This window comes from Schistocerca cancellata, chromosome 7 (assembly GCF_023864275.1).
Source record: "Schistocerca cancellata isolate TAMUIC-IGC-003103 chromosome 7, iqSchCanc2.1, whole genome shotgun sequence".
Lineage (NCBI taxonomy): Eukaryota > Metazoa > Arthropoda > Insecta > Orthoptera > Acrididae > Schistocerca > Schistocerca cancellata.
In genome coordinates this window covers 289,171,097-289,197,197 of record NC_064632.1, presented here as the reverse complement: position 1 = coordinate 289,197,197, position 26,101 = coordinate 289,171,097, and the positions used below count along the sequence as shown (strand labels likewise).

General features: G+C 46.4%; 1 protein-coding gene across 1 annotated transcript in view; it reads right to left on the bottom strand.

Moving 5' to 3' along the window:
* Window positions 1-26,101, bottom strand: part of LOC126092242 (dipeptidase 1-like) — a 704,929-nt gene that overhangs the window by 307,363 nt on the left and 371,465 nt on the right. The window contains exon 7 of the mRNA XM_049907748.1: window positions 19,366-19,516. Coding sequence (XP_049763705.1) covers window positions 19,366-19,516 — 151 coding nt within the window. The remainder of the gene's footprint in view (window positions 1-19,365; window positions 19,517-26,101) is intronic.

Sequence of the window (26,101 nt, the reverse complement as noted above, 5' to 3'; positions counted from 1 at the left end):
AAGTGTCTGGGGCAGTTGTTAGATCGGTTACTGCTGGTACAGTGGCAGGTTATCAAGATTTAAGATGGTTTGAACGTTGTTGACGCACGAGCGGTTGGACACTGCATCTCCGAGGTAGCGATGAACTGGGAATTTTGTCGTACGACTATTTCACGAGTGTACCGTGAACATCAGGAGTCCGATAAAACATCAAATCTCCGATATGCTGCGAAGGAAAAAAATCCTGCAAGAATGGTACCAAAGACGTCTGAAGCGAGTCGTTCAATGTGACAGAAGTGCAACTCTTCCTCAAATTGCTTCAGATTTCAATGTTTGGCTATTAAGAAGTGCCAGCATGCTAACCATTCAATGAAACATCATCGATATGGGCTTTCGGAGTTGAAGGCCCTGTCGTGTACCCTTGATGACTGCACGACACAAAGGTTCATGCCTCGCCTGGGGCTGTCAAATAACAACTAGGAATGCTGATGACAGGAAACATGTTGCCTGGTAGGACGAATCTCGTTTCAAATTCCATCGAGCGGATGGACGTGTACGGATATGGAGACAACATCATGAATCCATGGACCCTATATGTCAGAGGGGTGGAGACACTGTAATTGTGTGGGGCGTGTGTAGTAGGAGTGATATGGGACTCCTGATACGTCTAGATACGACTCTGACAGATGATACATACGTTAGCATCGTGCCTGATCAATGCATCCATTCATATCCACTGTGCATTCCGACGGACTTGGTCGATTCCAGCAGGATAATGCCACACCCAACGCGTCCAGAATTGCTCCGGGACCTCTCTTCTGAATTTAAACACTTCCGATGGCCGCCAAACTCCCTAGACATGAACGTTATTGGGAATAATTGGGATGTCTTGCAACGTCCTCTTCAGAAGAGATCTCCACCCCCTCGTACTCTTACGGATTTATGGACAGCCCTGCAGGATTCATGTTGTCAGTTCCCTTCAGCACTACTTCATACAGTGTATTGTATGTTAACCGGAGGGGGGGGGGTAGAAATGGAGAGGCTCTGTCCCCACAACCATAGTGGTCCACAACTCCACGACGACTACCGCAGTCCACTTCACCCCTCCGCCTCCCCACACCAAAGCACTCTATCAGGGTTACTGCGCCCCCCCCCCCCTCCCAAGGGGAACGTCTCACACCAGATGAGTGTAGCCCCTATGTTTGCGTGGTACAGGTGGCGTACGCGTACGGGGAGAACGTGTTTGCGCAGCAATCGCCGACATAGTGTAGCTGAGGTGGAATAAGGGGAACCAGCCCGTATTCGCCGAGGCAGATGGATAACAGCCTAAAAACCACCTACAGACTAACCGGCTCACTGGAACCCGACACAAGTCTTCCGGGCGGATTCGTGCCGGGGACCAGGCGCTTCTTCCAAATCCGGAAAGCCGTACGTTATATCGTACGGCTAACCGGGCGGGATACTTCACACATTAGTCATTTCCATGCGACGACGTGTTACGGAACTTCTGCGTGCTCACGAGGGCCCTATATGCCGTCCCCCCCCCCCCCCCCATAGACAGGTGTACCAGTTTCTTTGAATCTTTAGTGTAAAAATGAAAATAGCGGAAGTTCCCATGTGAGAGTGCGATTAATTATAAGATAGCTAAATCTTTGCGGTTATCTGAGAGCTATTGCAGCAAAAGCAGACAGCAGAACCGAGTGCAAGAACTCGGCATTTGTTTGTTAAACTGTACAGAGGAATGGCGATTTTGAAATACCGAGGGAAAATGAAGTAATATGGTGAAGTTCTTTAACGTTTTAAATAACACTGAATGCATAATTAACTTCTTGCGTGCCCCAGGGAAGCTTGTTGGAACCCTTGCTGGTTATGTTTTACATTAATTACCTTGCAGACAATATTAATAGTAGCCTCAGACTCACTGCGGATGATGCAGTTATCTACAATGCAGTACTGTCGGAGAGAAGCTATTCAGGCAGATATTGATAAGATTGGCAGCTTGCTTTAAATGGTTACAAATGCAAAACTGTGAACTTTACAAAACGAAAAAACATAGCATCCTACGACTACAGTATCAATGAGTCAGTGTTGTACTCGGCCTACTCGTATAGATACCTGGGTTTACACCCAGTAGGGACATGAAATGGAATGATCACATAGGTTCAGCCGTGGGTAAAGACTTCAGTTTACTGGTAGAATAATGGGGAAGTGCAATCAGTCTACAAAGGAGATAGCTCACAAATCATTCGTGTGACCCATCCTAGAATACTACTAAAGTGTGTGGTACCCGTATCAAATAGAACTAACAGGGGACATTGAAAGCATAGAGACCACGGCAGCACGAATGGTCACAGGTTTTTTGATCCATGGGAAGGTGTCATAGAGGTACTGAAGAAACTGAACTGGTAGGCTCTTGAAGATAGTCGTAAAGTATCCCGAGAAAGTCTACTAACGAAGTTTTAAGAACCGGCTTTAAATGATTGATTTATATGGATATGGTGTCTGTTCTTTCAGACATGTCCGAAAGAACAGACACCATATCCATCCATATAAGTATATAGTTCTAGCAACACCGGCCACGACCTTCTTCTTCTGTGCGGATGCACACATATTCGCAGAACTCTTACGGGACTTGGTAAGAATGTCTTCCACGAGTAATGAGTGTGTTGGAGTGGGACACTACGAACGTAGTGAGTGGACATACAAGGTGAGAATGCGGGTCTCGCGGAAGGCCTGCGCGAGATAGTCCCTACAATCGCGCTGTCGTCTGTTTCCTCGGTGGCTCAGATGGGTGGAGCGTCTGCCATGTAAGCAAGGTCCCGGTCGGGGCACACATTTTCACCTCTCCCCGTTGATATACAGGGTGAGTCACCTAACGTTACCGCTGGATATATTTCGTAAACCACATCAAATACTGACGAACCGATTCCACAGACCGAACGTGAAGAGAGAGGCTAGTGTAATTGTTTAATACAAACCATAAAAACTGCACGGAAGTATGTTTTTTAACACAAACCTACGGTTTTTTTAAATGGAACCCCGTTAGTTTTGTTAGCACATTTGAACATATAAACAAATACGTAATCAGTTCCGTTTGTTGCATTGTAAAATGTTAATTACATCCGGAGATATTGTAACCTAAAGTTGACGCTTGAGTACCACTCCTCCGCTGTTCGATCGTGTGTATCGGAGAGCACCGAATTACGTAGGGATCCAAAGGGAACGGTGATGGACCTAAGGTACAGAAGAGACTGGAACAGCACATTACGTACACATGCTAACACCTTTTTATTGGTCTTTTTCACTGACGCACATGTACATTACCATGAGGGGTGAGGCACACGTACGCACGTTGTTTCCGTTTTCAATTACGGAGTGGAATAGAGTGTGTCCCGACATGTCCGGCCAATAGATGTTCATTGTGGTGGCCATCATTTGCTGCACACAATTGCAATCTCTGGCGTAATGAATGTCGTACACGCCGCAGTACATCTGGTGTAATGTCTCCGCAGGCTGCCACAATACATTGTTTCATATCCTCTGGGGTTGTAGGCACATCACGGTACACATTCTCCTTTAACGTACCCCACAGAAAGAAGTCCAGAGGTGTAAGATCAGGAGAACGGGCTGGCCAATTTCTGCGTCCTCCACGTCCTATGAAACGCCCGTCGAAAATCCTGTCAAGGGTCAGCCTAGCGTTAATTGCGGAATGTGCAGGTGCACCATCATGCTGATACCACATACGTCGACGCGTTTCCAGTGGGACATTTTCGAGCAACGTTGGCACATCATTCTGTAGAAACGCGATGTATGTTGCAGTGCTCTCCAATACACACGATCGAACAACGGAGAAGTGGTACTCAAGCGTCAACTTTGGGTTACAATATCTCCGGATGTAATTAACATTTTACAATGCAACAAACGGCACTGATTACGTATTTGTTTACATGTTCAGATGTGCTAACAAAACTAACGTGGTTCCATTTTAAAAACCGTAGGTTTGTGTTAAAAAACGTACTTCCGTGCATTTTTGTATGGTTTGTATTAAAGAATTACACTAGCCCCTCTCCTCACGTTCTGTCTGTGGAATCGGTTCGTCAGTATTTGATGTGGTCTACGAAATATATCCAGCGGTAGCGTTAGGTGACTCACCCTGTATATCAACGCCCGTCAGCAGCAGAAGGTAAAAATATAATTCTAATTTCGGCTCTAAATAATGTCGCTAGGCACATCCTACCACCACCACCACCTACATATCGCTCACACATTGATTATGAGGATAAGATTATAATAATTACATCACGCACAGAGGCATTCGAACAATCGTTCTTCCAGCACAGCACACTTGAATGGAATGGGAAGATGCCCCAAAACTGGTACAACGGAATGTACCCTCTGCCGTGCACTTCACGACGGTTTGCAGAGCGTAATGTAGTTTTGGACGTATGTCCACAAATTTCCACTTTTTTTATTTTTTACACAAATAAAAGTAGTTGTACTATAGTTTTAGATACACTGAATACGAATGTCAATGTTTAAATTGTATCCTAGCTCAAGATTACAAGTAAATAAGGTGTTAACGTTTCACAGTCACACTTATGGGACACTATAAGAGCTACATGCCAAGGCATTGTGACAGGGGTTCCTCTGCCCTAGGTAATGAGGTAAATGTTTCCAACACAATTTGGAAACACTGCTTTACACCATTACTCATGTGCACATCATCAACTAACTTGAGCATTATTGAGTTTACAGACCAGAAGCGATATTAATTGTCGGTTTTCATGGCTGCGTGCTCTTGTGCTATATTAGTTCACTGGTTACTTGAATGTCTTGGTGGTAGGTAGTGAATGTGTGCTGTGTGGTGAAGTATAGAAATTGGAGAACTGAGCTATTTTGCGTATGTACACTTCAACGAAAACGACCTGCAACTGCAGCAACAAACCTGATAACATTTATTGCATTTGTGCAAATGTTTTGCCGGCTGCGGTGGTCTAGCGGTTCTGGCGCTGCAGTCCGGAACCGCGGGACTGCTACGGTCGCAGGTTCGAATCCTGCCTCGGGCATGGTTGTGTGTGATGTCCTTAGGTTAGTTAGGTTTAAGTAGTTCTAAGTTCTAGGGGACTGATGACCTAAGATGTTGAGACCGATAGTGCTCAGAGCCATTTGAACCATTTTGCAAATGTTTTTTGTGGTTCAAGAATTCGACAATTCTCTAAAATAATGAGTGACGCTTACGCCTTGCATTTCGGATGTCGAGTTCGAGACTGAGATAAATCGTTGGCTGCAAACGTTTCTTGCTCGTCTTGTTCGTCTACATTGAACGCTTGAATTCCCGGTAAAAGGGTCTCCACGAAGTTCGCGGTGCCTTCTATTTGGCGTTAACACCAAAACATGCATCGAACCTCTAATTTCGTATGGTACCTGCTTTCAAGAAAGGGATCAATGACAAGAGGAAGAGGAATAGTTCTCGGGTTCGATTCCCGGCGGGGGTCAGGGATTTTCTCTGCCTTGTGATGACTGGGTGTGGTGTGCTGTCCTTAGGTTAGTTAGGTTTAAGTAGTTCTAAGTTCTAGGGGACTGATGACCATTGATGTTAAGTCCCATAGTGCTCAGAGCCATTTGAACCATTTTGAAGAGTAATATTCAATATCCTTATATCCCGTCTGTCATTGCTCTGTGGCTCATGGCGGAGGATTACCAATTCCTGTTAGGTCAATATGTACCGCCACCATGCATTGACAGCGACGGTGCTGAACCGAAACATACAGTCGAAAAAGTGCGATCATCGCCAGTGACGCTAAACCTACATTTACAGGATATCATTGTCTAGATAACAACACAATCACACAGAGTGAACTCAGTGATCTGACTAGGGATTTTGATCCACCAAAGGGTAAGGCCGAGATATTCAGAAAAAAGTGTAATTTCAGTACTGAAGTCGAAATTCCGTTCACCAGTGACACTGACGGTTTGCTCGAAGACATGAACATTACATACAAGTCGGACGAGTGGAGACTCTGTATAGATGACTCAAAATCAAGCCTTAATGCTGTACTGTTACACAAATAAAATCATCCATACCTACAGCATATTGTGCCTTACCTACAGAGAGTTATGCCATGTTGAAATCCGTTGTACAAATTGAAATTTGTGGTAAGTTCCTATGGGACCTAACTGCTGCGGTCATCGGTCCCTAGGCTTACACACAACTTAATCTAACTTAAAATAACTTACGGTAGATACAATACACACACCCATGCCCGAGGGAGGACTCGAACCTCTGACGAGAGCAGCCGCACGAACTGTGGCAATACGCCTAAGACCACGCGGTTACGCCGTGCGGCAATAATCCGTTGGAAACGGCGTTAATGACGATAAGTATGAATGGGTGGCAAGTGGATATTTCTAAGCTGTTGTGACGCGGTTGGGTATGCAAGAAGGTTACACGAAATATTGATACCTATGCGAGTGGGACAGTTGCGCAAGAAAAAAATCACTACACACAGTGGGAATGGCCTCCACGACAACTCTGGTGCTTGTGTGAAAAAATTATTGCGAAAGAACCTCTGGTAGATCCGAAAAAAACTTGCTCTCCCTGCGTCACATATTAATTTGGGACTGGTGTCAACATTTGTTAACAGTGCACAGGAATGAAGCAGCATTGCAGTGCCAGTGTAAGCAGTTCCAAGACTCAGTACAGAGAAGATCACAAACCGGAAATTCATCGGTCCACAGGTGTACCGACTGTTCGAGGTACACTCTCTGAGTCCACTCCAGCAGTGTCATCTGCAAGCATGACATTGTTTTCGTAACGTGACAAGACTGTTCTTCGGGAACAGGAGAGCCGAAAATTATAGGGACTTTGTTCACGAACTCATTCACGTTCATGAGGTTGTATGACCCTGAAGATGCACTTCGTTTACTCTCATCGTGATGTGTTCCCAGAGAACTGTGGTGCTTTCAGTGATGACCATAGCGAGCAATTCGAACATTTCTCCTCCTAAATAGCGGTAGACAGGACTGTTGACAGCTCTGTTGGCTGATTTATGCTGGTTGCTACAGAGAGATACTCCAGAGAGTACCCAGAAAAGGAGGGCAGAGAAACGGCGTGAATAAACTAAGAAATTTCAATTAATGTATATCTACTGTTGATTACCGCAGCAATAAACGTGAAGCGTAAAGTCCCAGTTTACTTCTAACCCTGAGCTAGTAGTCAGTTTTGATCGTGAAATTCGTATTCGGGGCATCTAAATCAATGAAGACCCTGTACTTTGGTTTCTGTACAAAACCCACTGTGGACCAGTGTAACACACGAACACGTATGTAGTAATTATTTGGCGAGAGCAGCACACCTATCTGGAAGATATCTTTGAATTGGTGCGTTTCAATCAGAAATTCCACAGCACTCCACTTTTCGAATTACGCTTTTTAATGGCTTAGGAGAATTCAGACAAAAGCGATGTTAAACAAATCTATTCTGTTTACAGATTTCTGCAGTTATCACATAACCTGGCAACATTATCTCACAATTATATTTTCCTCATTTATGGCCTTGTGAATGTCTCTGTACAGAAACTGAGCTTCCGAATCTGTGACTGTATCTTTCATCGCTAATGGAATTTTAAAAGAATTTTCGAACGAAATTTTGAAAGGTCACTTCTATCAAAACAAAACGAAAATTCTCAGGTTATATTTCTATGCATTCAGTTGAGGTTAGTTATTTGCTTCCATGGAGAATAGGAAGTTATAAACTAGCTCGTGTGTAGCAGAAGAGCATTGGCTATTTTTTCGTTTCTGAGAACTGGCACTGGTCACAGACGTGCAGTGCTGTAAATTTCAGGCAAGTCGTTGATTTTATTGCACAGACCAACTAACTAACAAGTACACATAGAAACGCTAGGCAGATATATTTTTTCTAGGATGTGTTGTTGTAGAAACAAATGAAATCAGCTTCAGAGTTACGGCTCCCATGAAATTTTCCTGGAATTTACTTTTGCGGAATTTTCTGTCAGCAAATTCCGGAATTGGCAAAGCCTCCACGGAACAGTTTCCAGCTGGGAAACTCTCCATCCCAGTTCCTGCTCCCTTGGACGTGGCTGAAAAGTACCAATCTGAACACGTGACCAAAATATTCTCTATGGCAATGAATTACACGAGTTAACAGGGAGCACTTGTATTACTCATCCTTGCACGGAGACTGATATGATATGCAATCTGATTAGGACTCAGAAAAACTGCATTGTTAACATTACTATATTATACGAATTTACATGCGCAGACTAGTGACCGCCTATGTTCGACGTCAATGTGCGGCAACTACTCACAGAAGTTAGGTATCACCATAAGCAGTGGAGTGTGCATAAAATGTGTCAGGGGGACCCGGTAAACAGTGCAGTCGTTGTGGGAAGCGGATCGTTTTATTTACGTCCAAAAAGAAATGGTCATTGACTTTCGGGCCAAGGATGGAAGCATTTCCGAGACTGGGAAGTGTGTAAATGCCGCTACCCAAAACCGGAGCAGAGGCAGCTGGTCCGCAACTTGTGGCCGTGCGGTAGCGTTCTCGCTTCCCGCGGTCGGGTCACCGCGTTCGATTCCAGGTGGGGTCAGGGATTTTCTCTGCCTCGTGATGACTGGGTGTTGTGTGATGTCCTTAGGTTAGTTAGGTTTAAGTGGTTCTAAGTTCTAGGGGACTGATGACCATAGATGTCAAGTCCCATAGTGCTCAGAGCCATTTGAACCATTTTTAGAGGCAGCTGTGGTGCACCACGGGCCATAGATGGCAGTAGTGGAAGACGTCTGCGGAGATGTGTACCGGCGATCAGACGTGCAACTGGGCGTCCAGGCGAACCGAGTGGCTACCAGCAGTGCCTCCTTGACGAGCGTTCAGCGAACGTGTTTGCTCGTGGGCCTCCGCAGCAGGCGCCTGGTTCATACACGCATACTAACTGCCGTTCATCGGCGAGGAAGGCACGTGACTATCGGGACTGAAAGTCCACTGAGTGGCGACAGGAGGCCTTTCCACACCTACATGGAGACTCTGCAAATCACATTCAAATGCCTCGCAGAGGGTTCATCGAAACACCTTCACAATTCTCGATTATTCCAATCTCGTATAGCGCGTTGAAAGAATGAACACCGATATCTTTCCGTACGAGCTCTGATTTCACTTATTTTATCGTGGTGATCGTTCCTCCCTATGTACGTCGGTGTTAGCAAAATATTTTCGCATTCGGAGGAGAAAGTTGGTGATTAGAATTTCATGAGAAGACTCCGTCGCAACGAAAAACACCTTTCTTTTAATGATGTCCATGTATCATTTCTGTGACACTCTCTCCCATTTCTCGCGATAATACAAAACGTGCTGCCCTTCTTTTAATTTTTTCGATGTACTTCGTCAGTCCTATCTGGAAAGGATCCCACACCGCGCAGCAGTATTCTAAAAGTGGACGGGAAAGCGTAGTGTAGGCAGTCTCCTTAGTAGGTTTGTTACATTTTCTAAGTGTCCTGCCAATAAAACGCAGTCTTTGGTTAGCCTTCCCCACAATATTTTCAATGTGTTCCTTCCAATTTAAGTTGTTCGAAATTGTAATACATAGGTATTTAGTTGAATTTATGGCTTTTAGATTATACTGGTTTATCGTGTAACCGAAGTTTAACGAGTTCCTTTTAGCACTCATGTGGATGACCTCACTCTTTTCGTTATTTAGGGTCAACTGCCACTTTTCGCTCCATTCAGATATTTTTTCTAAATCGTTTTGCAGTTTGTTTCGATCTTCTGATGACTTTACTAGTCGATAAACAACAGCGTCATCTGCAAACAACCGTAGACGGCTGCTGACATTGTGTCCCAAATTGTTTATGTAGACAAGGAACACCAAAGGGCCTATAACACTACTTTGTGGAGCGCCAGAAATCACTTCCGTTTTACTCGATGACTTTCCGTCAATTACTACGGACTATGACCTCTCTGACAGGAAATCACAAATCCAGTCACATAACTGAGACGACAGTCCATAAGCACGCAATTTCACTACGAGGCGCTTGAATGGTAAAGTGTCAAAAGCCTTCTGGAAGTCCACAAATACGGAATCGATCTTAAATGCCTTGTCAATACCACTCAACACTTCATGTGAATAAACAGCTAGTTGTGTTTTACAGGTACAATATTTTCTAAACCCATGTTGACTGTGTGTCAATAGATCGTTTTCTTCGAGGTAATTCATAATGTTTGAACGCAAATATGTTCCAAAATCCTGCTGCATATCGATGTTAACGATATAGGCCTATAATTTAGTGGATTACTCCTACTACCTTTCTTGAAAATTGGTGTGACCTGTGTAATTTTCTAGTCTTTAGGTACGGATCTTTCGTCGAGCGAACGGTAGTATATGATTGTTAAGTATGCAGCTAAAGCATCAGCATACTCCGAATGAACCTAAATGGTGTACAGTCTGGACCAAAAGACTTGCTTTTATTAAGTGATTTAAGTTGCTTCACTACTCCAAGGACATTTACTTCTTCGTTACTCGTGTTGGCAGCTGTAAAGATGAATCACCTTTAAAGCTTCATCGGACACATGGCTTTAGACGTGTACGCTGTGAAACGTCTGAAAGCAAAAACCCTGCAACCATAATCGGAAGGAGGGAATGTTATATGTTTCGTGCCATTGTCTGGGTAATCTCGTCATTCTGGAAGGCACAGCAGCTCAACGCGAGTATCCACCTGCAGTTGGGGACCATGTCCACCCCTACCTGTTGTTTGTTTTTCCTCGACACGATGACACCTGCCAGCAGGACAATTCAATATTTCACACAGCTCGCAGTGTACATGCATGGTTGGGGGTGCTTCAGGATGAGTTTGCCGTTGTCCCCTGGCTTCCAGACTCCGCGGATTACAAACAAATCGTGAATCTCAGGGACCATCTCGACCGGACTGCACCCGCTATAGATCCTCAACCGAGAAACCTAGCGCACCTTAGCACGTCACTGGGGTCGGCATGGCTCCTACCAGAGCTTCACTGGCCCTCTTCATCCACGCCTAACAGCGGTCCGCGCTCCAAAATGTGGTTATTGACGCTTTTGTGAAGTGGTCACATTAATGTCAGTGAACAGTGTATATTTAAAAATAAACAGAATGGAGGATCTCTACTGACATTTTTCAGTTATATACACATTGGCTGAAAAAATACATCACTGCTTCCAGTGTTGCCTGCTAAAGCGCAATCGCGTTAATCATGGCATTTCTTATCCCCATATAAAATAGTCCAGAGTAATATCGACAGCATTCTGAACAGGCCAATCCATGCTCGTCCACGACCAATCTATCTGGCATGATGCCTTCGCTTCTAGACACGACGTGCATCCTGGAATCCATGATGTTGGTACGAAATAATCATTTGATTGTTGACTGCACATCATTCAAGAAACGAGGAAGCACTTGTTTGATAAAATTGACATATGAGCTGCCGTTTAGGTTACCAATGATGAAATGATGGCCAAAAATAGAACTACCGAATATCCCAAATCATACACTACCTCCATCTGTCAAAGCCATCCTGCGTTTTTACTACACCAGTAATACATGTTCTCTGTATTAAGCTGCCTTTTATTTGAGAAGGGACGTAAATCGATAAAATGTTAATGTCGTGTGACTAGGTGCAAGGCGTTCGATCTGACGCCACTTCGGCGACTTGCGAATCGATGTGGATGAAATGATGATGATTAGGACAACACAACACCCAGTCCCTGAGCGGAGAAAATCTCCGACCGAGCTGGGAATCGAACCTGGGCCCTTAGGATTGACATTGTGGAGCGCTGACCACTTTTTTTAATTTTTTTGTTGTTTTTATTTTTTTAAGATTATTTTTTTATTTTTTTGTTGTTGTAATTGTAAATTTTTCTCTACCAACTTTTTTTATATGGAAAAAGGCGTCGTTCAGTTACGACAAACAAAAGTAGAATGTACATTCGTAGCAACAAAAGAACAAAAGTTCCTTCTAAACTATGAAATAGAATTCGAAACTAATAGTATGATGATAGACAAAAAAAAAATGTAACCAAATCCCGCACGCCATTCCATGTGCATGGCTCATCTGCGTATCGATTCCATGTTCCAAATTGATAAAACATTCTGCAGCGTGTGGAGCTCCATGATGGCGGTCAACCTCTGCCCGGTACTCCCCAACTGTGAGGGGGGTTATCGAAGACACTGCGCAAATAGTTCGCAAATATTTGTCGGTATCGGGGTGTACACTCAAGTGTGCTATGACTGTCCTGGAGAAATTGCCAGTAATCAAGTACCATCTTCTCATCATCTCGAAAGAGGTAGTATATGGACATGCCTTTAAACCATGTGAGAGCGCGAGTCTTCGCAGGTGGGAAATAAGTATCCTCTGGACAAAGGAGGAGCCGTGGCTCAATTGTGCGAGGCGCGACACGTAGGTAGCAGGCGAGGATCTTCTGCACTAGCAGCCATACCTCTGACGCCGATCCACATGTTAAACGGTGTTCGTCAGTATCCACGAAGTGGCAACTTGGGCAAAGGGGGGAATCCGCCATCCCAATAGCGTGCAGCCTTTGCCGTGTTACAACCTTCCCGTTCATCACCTGGTACCACGCGGCTCGTACCCGCGTGCGGAGGAAAGGCTTCTGGACCGCTCTCCACACTGCAGGCCATAGGGTGGTCGCGCTTTTCGTCTCAATCACATTGTGAGGGATGGACCTTAGCAGCAGCCCGTAAACGTCTCTCGCCTTGGGAGCGCGAGCGTTGGGGAGGTCTGGGTACACGTAACTATACTCAAGAATAAATGCCGAGAGGTGCGAGAGTGAGGGTGTAATGTGCGCAATCGTGACAGGTGGCAGAAGAGACGCCGGCAGCAATTCCTCTAACAGACGTCCCGTAAGGGAAACATCTTTGTGGGTCCACAATTTCATCATTGTTCACAAGTATAACGCTGTAGCTCTCGCTCGTACATTTATCAGTCCGCCATCACGCAGGCGGAGGGTGAGTGTTTCGTAGCGGGCTTTGAATAGGTGTCCGGCGGTAAGGTAATATCCAAACGCTGCTTGCAGTCTGCGTGCCATCGCTGTCGATATCGGTAGGACCTGAGCCATGTGGATCATCTTAGTAGCCACGTGAAGGTTGAGGTATTCCACACGCTGTAGGAGGTCCATCTGTCGAAGTAGGTTCCGGCGAACTTCTGTGCGTATTGCCTGTAGTAATCGTACATAGTTCATGGCAGCCGTGCGGCGCACATCCTGTGTAAATGTTATGCACAAGAACCTGATCTTGTTGACTAGTGGGAGTGGGGCTAAAGCGTCCTCCTGTAGACCTCTCCCAATGGGCATCGCTGCCGACTTGGCCACATTCACGAGGCTGCCCGCTGCCAATCCATAGCGATTGATCCATTGTATCACCGAGCGTACCTCGTCACCAGATCGGGCAAGTAACAGAAGGTCAGCAGCATATATCCTGCAGTGAAATGTGTGATCCCTCAATGACATGCCCGAGAGCCTGTTTTTCAACCCTCCGACAAGTGGTTCGAGTGCGATCGCGTAAAGGATCATGGAGAGTGGGCATCCTTGGTGAACTGACCGTCGGATCGGAAAGGGACCTGCAATCCGTCCATTCACAAGTACACGGGATGCAGCTCCACGGAAAAGGCGCTGAAAGATGTCGAGAAAGTCAGGCGGGAAGCCCATGCGGGCCATAACGGACAGAAGGAACTTCTGGTGAACTCTGTCGAAGGCGTGGTCGAAATCAATGGAGATCAGAGCAGCTCGAAGGCGATAGGATGTGGCGATAGCTATTAAATCCCTGCATTTGCTGGTTGCCGTTTGCATGTTGGTCACTCCACCCTGTGTCGTTTGCTCCATGGAGAGGAGTAGGGGCAGAACCTTCTTTATGCGGCTGGCGAGTAGTCGGGCGAAGATTTTATAGTCCGCGTTGAGCATTGTAATTGGCCTGTAGTCCTCGACCGTCCGACCTCTGGAAGGCTTGTGTATCAGTATGAGGAGACCTTCCACGAATCCAGGTGGCACGTGTGAACCGGGGGTCATCAGTTCTTGGTACATGGTGATCCGTCGGGGCATCATTAGATCGCGGAAAGTCCGATAAAACTCGAGCAGCAGTCCGTCTAGCCAGGGAGATTTGTTGAGTGCTCCCTTGTTAAGCGCATCCTCGATGTCGTCCCGTGTAAGTCCAGCTAACAGCGTCGCCGCTGCTTCATTGTCGAGGGTGTGCGACACGTGCTGCAGGATGTCGTGCTCGTCCGCTTCCTCTGTATTCACTTCGTCGTAAAACCGGTGATAGTGATCTGCAAATGCTTCTGTAACCGACGCCTGAGTCATTACGACCCTACCACCTGGCAATATGAGTTCCGTGATCAGCTACTGTCGGCGTCGGCGGCTGTCGAGCACGATGTGATGCATAGACGGGTTTCCTCCTTCCGCTCGGTCTTGACGTCGCGTTCGCACGACAACCCCCTCCAAAAGTTTCCTCGTAAGCGACAATATTTTACCTTTAATTCGGCGGCTGTCCATTTGTTGGTTTGGAGATGGTGGTTGGCTGGCGAGTTCGCGGAGCATCGTGTAATAAAAGTCCAATGTATGACGATGCCACGCTGCGATATCTTTTCCGAAATGTGTTAGCACACGCCGAAACGCTAGAGTCGAAGGGTATCGGGGAAGACGACGTTCGCAATCCATCCATGTGTTGGCGATAATCTGACGGCATTCCGGGGCTTGAAGATGTGCCACATTCTGCTTCCAGGGTCCTGGGCTGCGCCATATCCGCTGCTGCTGTAGAGTGAGTGTGCATATGAAAGCGCTATGATAGGAGAAGGCAAGCGGCCAAAGTTCGGCGTCCTACACTCCCGGCGCTAGCGCTCTTGAGAAATAAATGCGGTCTAGGCGACTGGCTGAGTGATTAGTAAGATATGTCGACCCGGGACGGTCACCGTGCACTGTCTCCCACGTGTCGGTGAGAAGCATATCACGAACCAGGAGCCGAAGTTCTTGGCAAGTCGAGAAATGAGGGACTTGGTCTTTGGGGTGGAGCACACAGTTAAAGTCGCCGCCGAAGATATGTTGATCGAAGCGACTGATAATGAGGGGGGCGATATCCTCGGAGTAGAACAGCGATCACTCGCGGCGTTGGGCAGTTCCTGATGGAGCGTAAATGTTAATGATGCGCGTGCCCAGTGCTGTGATCGCCAGCCCCCTTCCTGAGGGAATGTAAGTCACTTCTTCGATGGCAATTCCGTCGCGCACTAGTATTGCCGTACCGCTGCCATTCCGGTCCGCCAGTGACACATATGTCACATAACCGTAGAAAACGGGGAGGGCCGCTATATACACTTCTTGCAACAGGGCAATGTCAACATCCGAAGAACGAAGCATCTCACGCAGCAACTGGATCTTCACTGCCGTTCGTATCGTGTTGAGGTTAATCGTGGCGATACGATAAGCTTGTTGCCGAACCGCAGGTGCTAAGTTATCCATTAAGACTGGAATTACCTATGACACTTCTGACTGTATTGACACCTCCGCATCCCCCCAAACCTCACCTGCAGTCCTTTCTAGAGAGCCGGCGCCAATGGCGTGGGCCCTGTTGGCGTAACTGGCATGGTGCCGTCGTCGTCGTGGTCATCCGCCCACGTCGGGGAACTCAAAGCCAGATCGGTTTCCCTAGCTTCCTCAGGACACGGCATGGGTGCTTGCACTCCAGAAGGTGGTGGGCAGCATCTGTCCTGCGTATCGGCATCCGATTTTGCCACTGTAGATGCGTGTGGTTTGTCCTCAGTTCCATTCGGTGCTGCCACACTGCAGCAAATGGCGGCTGCCTCTGTGGTAGCGTCGTCATAGAAGGTGGAGTCGTCGTCCTCTGGAGGCTGTGCCGCATCCCGTTCGGAAGTTGCTCTACGCCTCCACTTCCGTCGCTTCGGAGAGCGTTGCTTCCTGGTGTGTCCTTCTGTGTCAGACGATGGCAAAGATTCACGACGTTCCGGCACAAAGGCAGCCGTAGGCACAATAAGCGAGTCTACGGCCATGCTGTCGTCATGTATCTTGTTATCCGTCGACGGGGGCGGCTGCATCGGAGTTGAATCCGTACCTTGTGGAACGGGTGTGTCGTCATCGCCCTGTATTGGAGGATGGAGCCGCGACCCAACAGTGGATGTCGGCTGTCGTGGTGAAGTGGTAGCTGTCGTGAGGGCTGCTGCATAAGTCACGGGAAGCACGGTCGGCTGCGACGGCGGGTCCGCGGCAGCCGGCGGCAGTTGAGTGATTAGACGTCGGATACATTCGGATCTGAGGTGTCCCTCCTTCCCACAACCAGAGCAGGTCTTTGGTTGCCCGTCGTAGATGACGATGGCACGGCAGCCACTGATATTATGGTACATGGTACATGTCTTTTAAGTTCTATTCGGACCTGGCGGACTCCGTTCAGCACAGGATATGTCTGGAATTGCGTCCATGTTTCCGCAATATGATCATGCACAGTGCCGTAGGGGCGCAGCGCTGCCACGACGTCCTCCGCCGGTAGTTCGAAAGGAAGTTCGAAAAGTCTGATCGTGCCAAGTCCCATGCCAGAATAATCGACGTGCACAGTCCCTACATTGCCATCAGCATGGCAGAAACGGAGGCCCTGTTTCGTTTCCCGAAGGATCCGTTCTCATGTTGCGTCGTTGATGATCTTGACATATACGATACTACTCACAATGGACAAGTGCATGCCGAGAATTTCGGTCGCCGGAATATTAACTTCTTCTCGTAGAAATCGTTTGCTTTGGGCCGTGCAAATTCGTTGCGGAACGTAAATTTGAGCGTCGATTTTCTGTACTGGTGCGCCATAGTGATCTATATGCTGAGTACGGCACGCGCGAATCGGCCGAGTACGATGTAAACAACACGAGCGTCGCTCCGCGGCAGGAACACAAACAGCGCGTCCTCACCGCAGCACAGCCAAAGGCCAACTATCCCACTCAGCTACCGGGGGTGGACAATCCATAAAAGAAACATTGGAGAAGAAGTGCTGGTTCGCAAGGATGTGCTGCTGTGCCCATTGCTAAAATTGACATGATTCTGAACATCATTCCTAAGCAATGCTTGGTGTTAGTGAGCATACTATGAATAAAAGTGGAGTCATGTTAGGATGAGATTTACTCTGCTCTTAGAAATCACCTTAAAACATCCGCAACTCTCTTGTGGTTCCCTTTTTAGGTACTCCACATCGACGTCTGCTCGTAGATACGTATCGTCGGTAGGTTTTCCGGCTTTACTTCCCGACGTGACAGCGGTGACTCTCCGATGAGGTGTGAGCCTTGTGTTTTGCTATTACTGCGAGTCTTATAAATACCGCTTTTATTTAGTAATTTGCCCGGCTAAAACTCTCCCCTTTTATGATTATGACAGCCTGGGCCACCTTTCGGAGGGAGTGAGGACGTCAAAGAGTCACAAAAGTTCATATTAAGCAGTCCGTAAACACGTAAACGTTCACTTCAGTTAGCGTGTTAGTTAATGCCTACGCTTTCCGCTAGATGATGCTGACTTACTGCTGAATAGCATTGGTTCCGTATAACCTTCACTGATTAGTACTAGGTAAAGGAAATAAGTAGAACACCATTGTATTTCACTTTCACTCTGTATTCAAGGACTAAGATGGTGATGGATGATGGTCTATTTTAAAGGATCCTAGCCTGGAGGAATCTAGATAGTCCACAAATGCCGATATGCACACGCTCTACGTCCAGATTGACAACTAACGGCACACGACACTTTCAAGGTCCACACGTTAATATCTGAATACCGGTACCTCTGAATTCACTCGTATCAGTAGATAACTTGAGTTTCTGTCGTCTATATGTCCGTTAAGTTCCAATCTAGCACTAAAGTCCTAAAATCCCCATAATACTCTGTTGCTACCAACAGTCAGAGATCGTACACTACATCACTTTTAATCTCCGTAATATTCTAACAGTTTATCGTGAATCTTAACACGATAAAGTCCAATCTAATTATTGCCTCACTGACTGATATGGGTTACCCGCACTTTAACGAAACCATCAAGGAAAAAAGGCGGCAATAATGACGATCAGGCCTTTTTATAGGTTTTTCATCACAAGAGTTTAACGTCACTGCCTTATCTATGACGGAGCTTCCGTGGCTTTGCTGTACTTAGACGTTAAACTACTTTCTGATATACTATAATTTTGGTCTGTAATTACCGAACTCTGATTCTACACTAATTTCCCCTCTAAAAATTCTATTCTTACTTTTAAATAATTCTTTCTGTTGTGTTGGCAGAAGAGCCAACACCGTGTTACTAGTGGAGGCCGAAATGCACGCGTTTTAGCTCACGCAGGCTGGCGTGAGGACGTAAGGACTATACTGACGTGAGGTCTGGAACACGACAAGGAATTAGAATTCAGAATGAGGATGTAATTAGTTTGATACTTAACTCTAATTTATTAACGATGAACGTCGCTCTTGACGGTACATGATTCACAATATTATCTGTTAGGGAATAGTAACTGGGCCGGCCGAAGTGGCCGTGCGGTTAAAGGCGCTGCAGTCTGGAACCGCAAGACCGCTACGGTCGCAGGTTCGAATCCTGCCTCGGGCATGGATGTTTGTGATGTCCTTAGGTTAGTTAGGTTTAACTAGTTCTAAGTTCTAGGGGACTAATGACCTCAGCAGTTGAGTCCCATAGTGCTCAGAGCCATTTGAACCATTTGAATAGTAAGTGAATATGGCGCCTTCCTAGATCGTAGCAAATGACGTAGCTGAAGGCTATGCTAAACTGTCGTCTCGGCAAATGAGAGCGATGTAGACAGTGAACCATCGCTAGCAAAGTCGGCTGTCCAACTGGGGCGAGTGCTAGGGAGTCTCTCTAGACATGCCGTGTGGCGGTCTGCAATCACTGACAGTGGCGACACGCGGGTCCGACGTATACTAAGGGACCGCGGCCGATTTAAAGGCTACCACCTAGCAAGCGTGGTGTCTGGCAGTGACACCACACTTTCTATAGCTTTAATCACTGTAAACAGAACCGAGGTGTTACAACCTTGAACTTCCGTGTGCTCAGATGTGGATTCATTGCAACAAAAGTGAGAAAAGTAACTTCGATGTCTTCATCTGTGCAAATTCTAAGGCACCTTTGTTGCCTTGGGTTGGAACCTTCTCTTTCGTTAAGTTTGAGAACAAGTGGAGAAAACACCCGTCGTGATGATGGGTTTTCTCTCTACTGAACTGCTCTGCCTGGTCAGGATTACGCCTAATTTCAACCCCAGTGTTGATGCAGTTTTTAGTCAAAGACTGTCTTTGCTGTACGCAGCGTTGCACAGCACACTAAGGCTGGGCAGAGTGGGAGAGACGGGCTACTCACCAAGGGGTGTGGCAGGTGTGCGTGAGGGTGAGGCAGCGCACGCCCAGCTGGTACATGGCGCGCAGCACGCCGAGGCTGGCGCCCAGGCTGTGGCCGCCCTCCACCGACAGCAGGCTGGCTACGCGGCCCACGGCGTGCGCCTGCTCCACGCCTGCAACACGGCACCGCCTCGTCCACATAAACGCTTCCTGAAGCGGACCAGCTGTGAGCCGCAGGTTATCACATGCTACACTACAGTAACGTAATACACTAATGGCCATTAAAATTGCTACACCACGAAGATGACGTGCTGTAGACGAGAAATTTAACTGACAGGAAGAAGATGCTCTGATATGCAAATGATTAGCTATTCAGAGCATTCACACAAGTTTGGCGCCGGTGGCGATACCTACAACGTGCTGACATGAGGAAAGTTTCCAACCGATTTCTCATACTCAAGCAGCAGTTGACCGGCGTTGCCTGGTGAAACGCTGTTGTGATGCCTCGTGTAAGGAGGAGATATACGTACCATCACGTTTCCTATTTTGATAAAGGTCGGATTGTAGCCTATCGCGATTGCGGTTTATCGTATCGCACACATTGCTGATCGCGTTGGTCGAGATCCAATGACTGTTAGCGGAATACGAACTCGGTGGGTTCAGGAGGGTAATACGGAACGCTGTGCTGGATCCCAACGGCCTCGTCTCAGTAGCAGTCTCGATCCCTGAGTCAACAGATGGGACGTTTGCAAGACAACAACCATCTGCACGAACAGTTCGACGACTTTTGCAGCAGCATGGACTATCAGTTCGGAGACAGTGTCTGCGGTTACCCTTGACGCTGCATCACATACAGGAGCGCCTGCGATGGTGTACTCAACGACGAACCTCTTTGCACGAATGGCACAACGTCATTTTTTCGGATGAATCCTCGTTCTGTTTACAGCATTCTGCTGGTCGCAACCGTGTTTGGCGACATCACGGTGAACTCACATTGGAAGCGTGTATTCTCATCGCCATACTGACGTATCACCCGGCATGATGATATGGGGTGCCATTGGTTACACGTCTCGGTCACCTCTTGTTCGCAATGATGGCACTTTGAATAGTGGACGTTTCATTTCAGATGTGTTACGACCCGTGGCTCTACCCTTCATTCGATCCATGCGTAACCCTACATTTCAGCAGGATAATGCACAACAGCATGTTGCAGTTCCTTTACGGGCCTTTCTGGATACAGAAAATGTTCGACTGCTGCCTTGGTCAGCACATTCTCCAGATCTCTTACCAACTGAAAACGTCTGGTCAATGGTGGCCGAGCAACTGGCTCGTCACACTTCCTCAGTCACTACTCTTGATGAACTGTGGTATCCTGTTGAAGCTGCATGGGCAGCTGTACCTGTACACACCATCCAAGCTCTGTTTGACTCAATGCCCAGGCGTATCAAGGCCGTTATTACCGCCAGAGGTGATTGTTCTCGGTACTGATTTCTCTGGATCTATGCACCAAAATTGCGTGAAAATGTTATCACATGTCAGTTCTAGTATAATATATTTGTCCAATGAATACCCGTTTATCATCTGCATTTCTTATTGGTGTAGCAATTTTAATGGCCAGTAGTGTAATATTGTTTACCTTCAATAGCATCACTTTCTGTAGTCTTCTTGGACTGCAACTGCAAGATGTCGCAGTTGATGATTATAAATGTCAGCAGTGTAATCCCTACGTGACGCTTACACGTCGGGGAAGCAATTCATAGTACACAACATCGTCATGGTTCCACCAGATGCATAACATTATGTTTTATAGATGGACGTAGGTCATTGTACAAGTAGTTGATGTATTTTTTGGGCTCAACCATTTCATTCTTTTCTTTATATTAGCATAAAGGTACCATTTCTCGTCACCATTAACGATACCGGATGGAAATGGTTGCTGTTGTTCGTGAGCCAAATGATGACGAGCAAGCAGAATTGCACCACACTTTTCAAATCTACCCCCCCACCACAACATGCAAAAGTACCACGATGGTGGACTAATCACACACAATTCATGGCATTTGACGTGGATCATAGTCGATTAACGATTTTAATGGATCTTTATCGAACCCCGAACTTATTCCTGAAAGTGGAGAGTTACTAATGACAAAAAGATCCCAGTAAAACGAGAAAACAATTTTTTTCCCGCCGGCTAGTGTGGCCGAGCGTTTCTAGCCACTTCAGTCTGGAACCGCGCAACCGCTACGGTCGCAGGTTCGAATCCTGCCTCGGGCATGGATGTGTGAGATTTCCTTACGTTAGTTAGTTTTAAATACACCACTGGCCATTATAAAAAATGGCTCTGAGCACTATGGGACTTAACATCTGTGGTCATGAGACCCCTAGAACTTAGAGCTACTTAAACCTAACCAACCTAAGGATATCACACCCATCCATGCCCGAGGCAGGATTCGAACCTGTGACCGTAGCAGTCGCGCGGTTCCGGACTGAGCGCCTAAAACGTCTAGACCACCGCAGTCGGCACTGGCCATTATAATTGCTACACCAAGAAGAAATGCAGATGATAAACGCGTATTCATTGGACATACATATTATAATAAAATTGACATGTGATTATATTTTAACGCAGTTTCGGTGCATAGATCCTGAGAAATCAGTACCCAGAACAACCACCTCTGACCGTAATAGCGGCCTTGATTGGCCTGGGCATTGAGTCAAACAAAGCTTGGATGGCGTGTACAGGTACAGCTGCCCATGCAGCTTCCACACGATACCACAGTTCATCAAGAGTAGTAACTGGCGTATTGTGGCGAGCCAGTTGCTCGGCCACCATTGACCAGACGTTTTTAGTTGGTGAGAGATCTGGAGAATGTGCTGGCCAGGGCAGCAGTCGAACATTTCCTGTATCCAGAAGGGCCCGTACAAGACCTCCAACATGCGATCGTGCGTTATACTGCTGAAATATAAGGATTCGAAGAGATCTAATGAATGGTAGAGCCACGGGTCGCAGTACATCTGAAATGTAACGTCCAATGTTCAAAGTGCCGTCAATACGAACAAGAGGTGACCGAGACGATGGTTCAAATGGCTCTGAGCACTATGGGACTCAACATCTTAGGTCATAAGTCCCCTAGAACTTAGAACTACTTAAACGTAACTAACGTAAGGACACCACACACACCCATGCCCGAGGCAGGATTCGAACCTGCGACCGTAGCAGTCCCGCGGTTCCGGACTGCAGCGTCAGAACCGCTAGACCACCGCGGCCGGCTGACCGAGACGTGTAACCAATGGCACCCAATACCATCACGCTGGGTGATACGCCAGTATGGCGATGACGAATACACGCTTCCGATGTGCGTTCACCGCGACATCGCCAAATACGGATGCGGCTATCATGATGCTGTAAACAGAACCTGAATTCATCCGAAAAAGTGACGTTTTGCCATACGTGCACCCAGGTTCGTAGTTGAGTACACCATCGCAGGCGCTCCTGTCTGTGATGCAGCGTCAAGCGTAACCGCAGCCATGGTCTCCGAGCTGATAGTCCTTGCTGCTGCAAACGTCGTCGAACTGTTCGTGCAGATGGTTGTTGTCTTGCAAACGTCCCCATCTGTTGACTCAGAGATCGAGACGTGGCTGCACGATCCGTTACAGCCATGCGGATAAGATGCCTGTCATCTCGACTGCTAATGATACGAAGCCGTTGGGATCCAGCACGGCGTTCCGTATTACCCTCCTGAACCCTCCGATTCCATATTTTACTAACAGTCATTAGATCTCGACCAAAGCGCGCAGCAATGTTGCCATACGATAAACCGCAATCGCGATAGGCTACAATTCGACCTTTATCAAAGTCAGAAACGTGATGGTACGCATTTCTCCTCCTTACACGAGGCATCACAACAACGTTTCACCAGGCAACGCCGGTCAACTGCTGTTTGTGTATGACAAATTGGTTGGAAATGTTCGTCATGTCAGCACGTTGTAGGTGTCGCCACCGGCTCCAACCTTGTGTGAATGCTCTGAATAGCTAATCATTTGCATATCGCAGCATCTTCTTCCTGTCGGTTAAATTTCGCGTCTGTAGCACGTCATCTTCTTCTTGGTTAGCAATTTTAATGGCCAGTAATGTAGTTCTAAGTTCTAGGGGACTGATGACCTCAGATGTTAAGTCCCATAGTACTCAGAGCCATTTGCATTTTCTTCCCGTGCTCTGTCCAATGGCAGTATCCCTGCACACGACGCAAATGTTTCTGGCTACCTCCGCTGCTGTCAACCCTGTGTTGAACTCAAACACAAAAATACGTTGAAATGTTCCGATGTCTCCATGTGGCGCTCTATTTTCTTGCGTCCACAGCTTCACTCACAACCTCCAAATGACAAAATGACTGTATGTAAACGAAAGTAGCTATACTGATCTACAAATAAAAAAGGTAATACATGAATAACCGGTACCATTTAGAATACTAACAGGCAAACCAATATCTCTACGAACTTATGCCACAATTTCCTTTCTTCAGGGTAAACTGGGTCTACCACTACTCGTCGGCATGACACATTATCATGACTAATACGGTGTAAGGAAACCGTTGGCATTTAACATTGTTTCGGTCGTCTCGGATTAGAAAAATACGTGTCCAGTAGGCCCTACGGTATTCAAAGTAATCTCACGCCGTTGTTACTACAAAACGGAGCAATTGAAGGTAGCAATGGTAGAGGTGGACAGCGATCACGCACCATTCTCTCCAAAGTACTCCACAAATTCTCATTAATAATGAGATCTGGTGAGTGAGGAGTGTGCTTGCCAGAGGAGATACGATAGCTCAACCTCGTGCTGAGAAAACCAGTTCTGGACGATGTCAGCTCTGTGAAGAGAGGCCCTGCCGTCTTGGAACACAGCATCACCAGCGGAATCGGGATACCTTGGGACTGACCTGATCAGCCGAAATGGGCACACACACCTTGGCGATAATGTGATCTTGCAGAGTAATCGTGAGACTCATGGAATAACAAGAAATGGCTGCCAAATTATCACCGAACCTTCGCCATGTTTAACGATTACGACGTAAACTCGGCCAGAATTTCGAAACAGTGTGAAGCAAAACTTATCCGACCAAATCACTTTTCTCCATTGTCCCAAAGTCCAGGTTTTATTGCTTCTGCACCACATTTTCCTGTTACGAGCTTTTGCAAGTATTTTTCGTCACAGTACTCTTCCATGACCGTCTGCCATGAACACACAACACACATTTTGGTCCATATTATGACGTAGTAGATGATGTTCTTCCGCTGTCTCTGTATGCCGTACAAACATTCGATATGGTGCCCTGAACCACCAGATACTTCGACTACTTTGGTCACGCAAACTCCCACCACACGAACACAAACAATTCGCGCACATTCTAAGACAGTTGCTTCCGATATAATGCAATCACAACCATACAGAACCCTGTCGTGACCGCGACTTACACTTCCGGCGTACTAAATATGCTGTACACGTGGTCAAATACAACTGCGTAACCTGCAAGCTTGGCTAAGACCGCATTTATGTTTAAGCTTGCATTTCTCACTGTTTTTTCCATATTTTTCACCGATCCCCGTATGAAAAAAAATCAGTATTTATGAAAGAGAAGTAAATACGAGACGAAACCCATATAACTGTTTGCACGCACGACAGTGAAACGTTATTGACAATTTTGTTAGACTAAGCGGCTCGCACACTTCCCTGCGCCAACGTATATTCACAGAGTAATGTGTAAGAATCGACGGTTCGTCTAAATAAATCATTGGTCGCTTTAATTTCGATACTTAAATTTATCGAAACATTTTTCGTCAAGTATTTTCCGTAATTCGCATGTAGTAACTTGCTTACTCCGACACTTTTTAAACCCAAATATTTTATCCAAGAGTTTCTTTGCCAGTTCGGAAAAGCTGTATGCGGAAATGCCGTTAGGTTTTTGCATACATTGTACCTCCTTATATTGTTTATTTTTGTTTATTTCTTTAAGCTGATCTGATTAGGGACATCAGGCCATCTCCTACATCGGACGAGGGTTACACACATACAGTATCCTTTTTAAGTAATAGTATCGTAGTTACCTAAGCAATAATGTAATATGACAGGCAGTAGTACGGCGTGTTCAAAAAGTCTCTCCGCAGTGCCGTATGATTGTTAGCCGCGCTTGCCGTATGCCGCAGTGAATATACCGAAGTGAATCTCAGTGAAATACAAGTTATTAATTTACTGAATATTCATTTTTAATTACAAATTTTCACGTTAAATGTTGAAAGTGTCCCCCCTGTTGTTGAATACACTATTCAATTCGTCTAATCATGTCTCCAAACACAAGCTGTAACATTTCTTCTGTAACAGAAACAGTGAAAGTGGATATTGCAGTCTTCAATTCATCGATGGATTTTATAGACAGTTCCTTTCGCTGCACCCCAGAAGAAAAAGTCAGGTGGTGTTAGGTTAGGCGATCGTGGAGGCCAAAGTTCCGTGAATTTATGCGATCACCAAAAACATCAGTAAGCACTGACATTGAAATGCGAGCTGCATACGAGGTTGCACCACCTTGTTGAAAATAACCGTTCATTAATTCACTTAACACAAGTTCTCCTATGAATGGGTACATAATATCACTGCAGTATTGTTGTGCGTTTATTCTTTCGTTGAAAAATATGAGACCCACAATACGACGTGGATAAATTGCAATTCAGACTCCTATTTCCACAGAACAATGTGGTTCCTCATG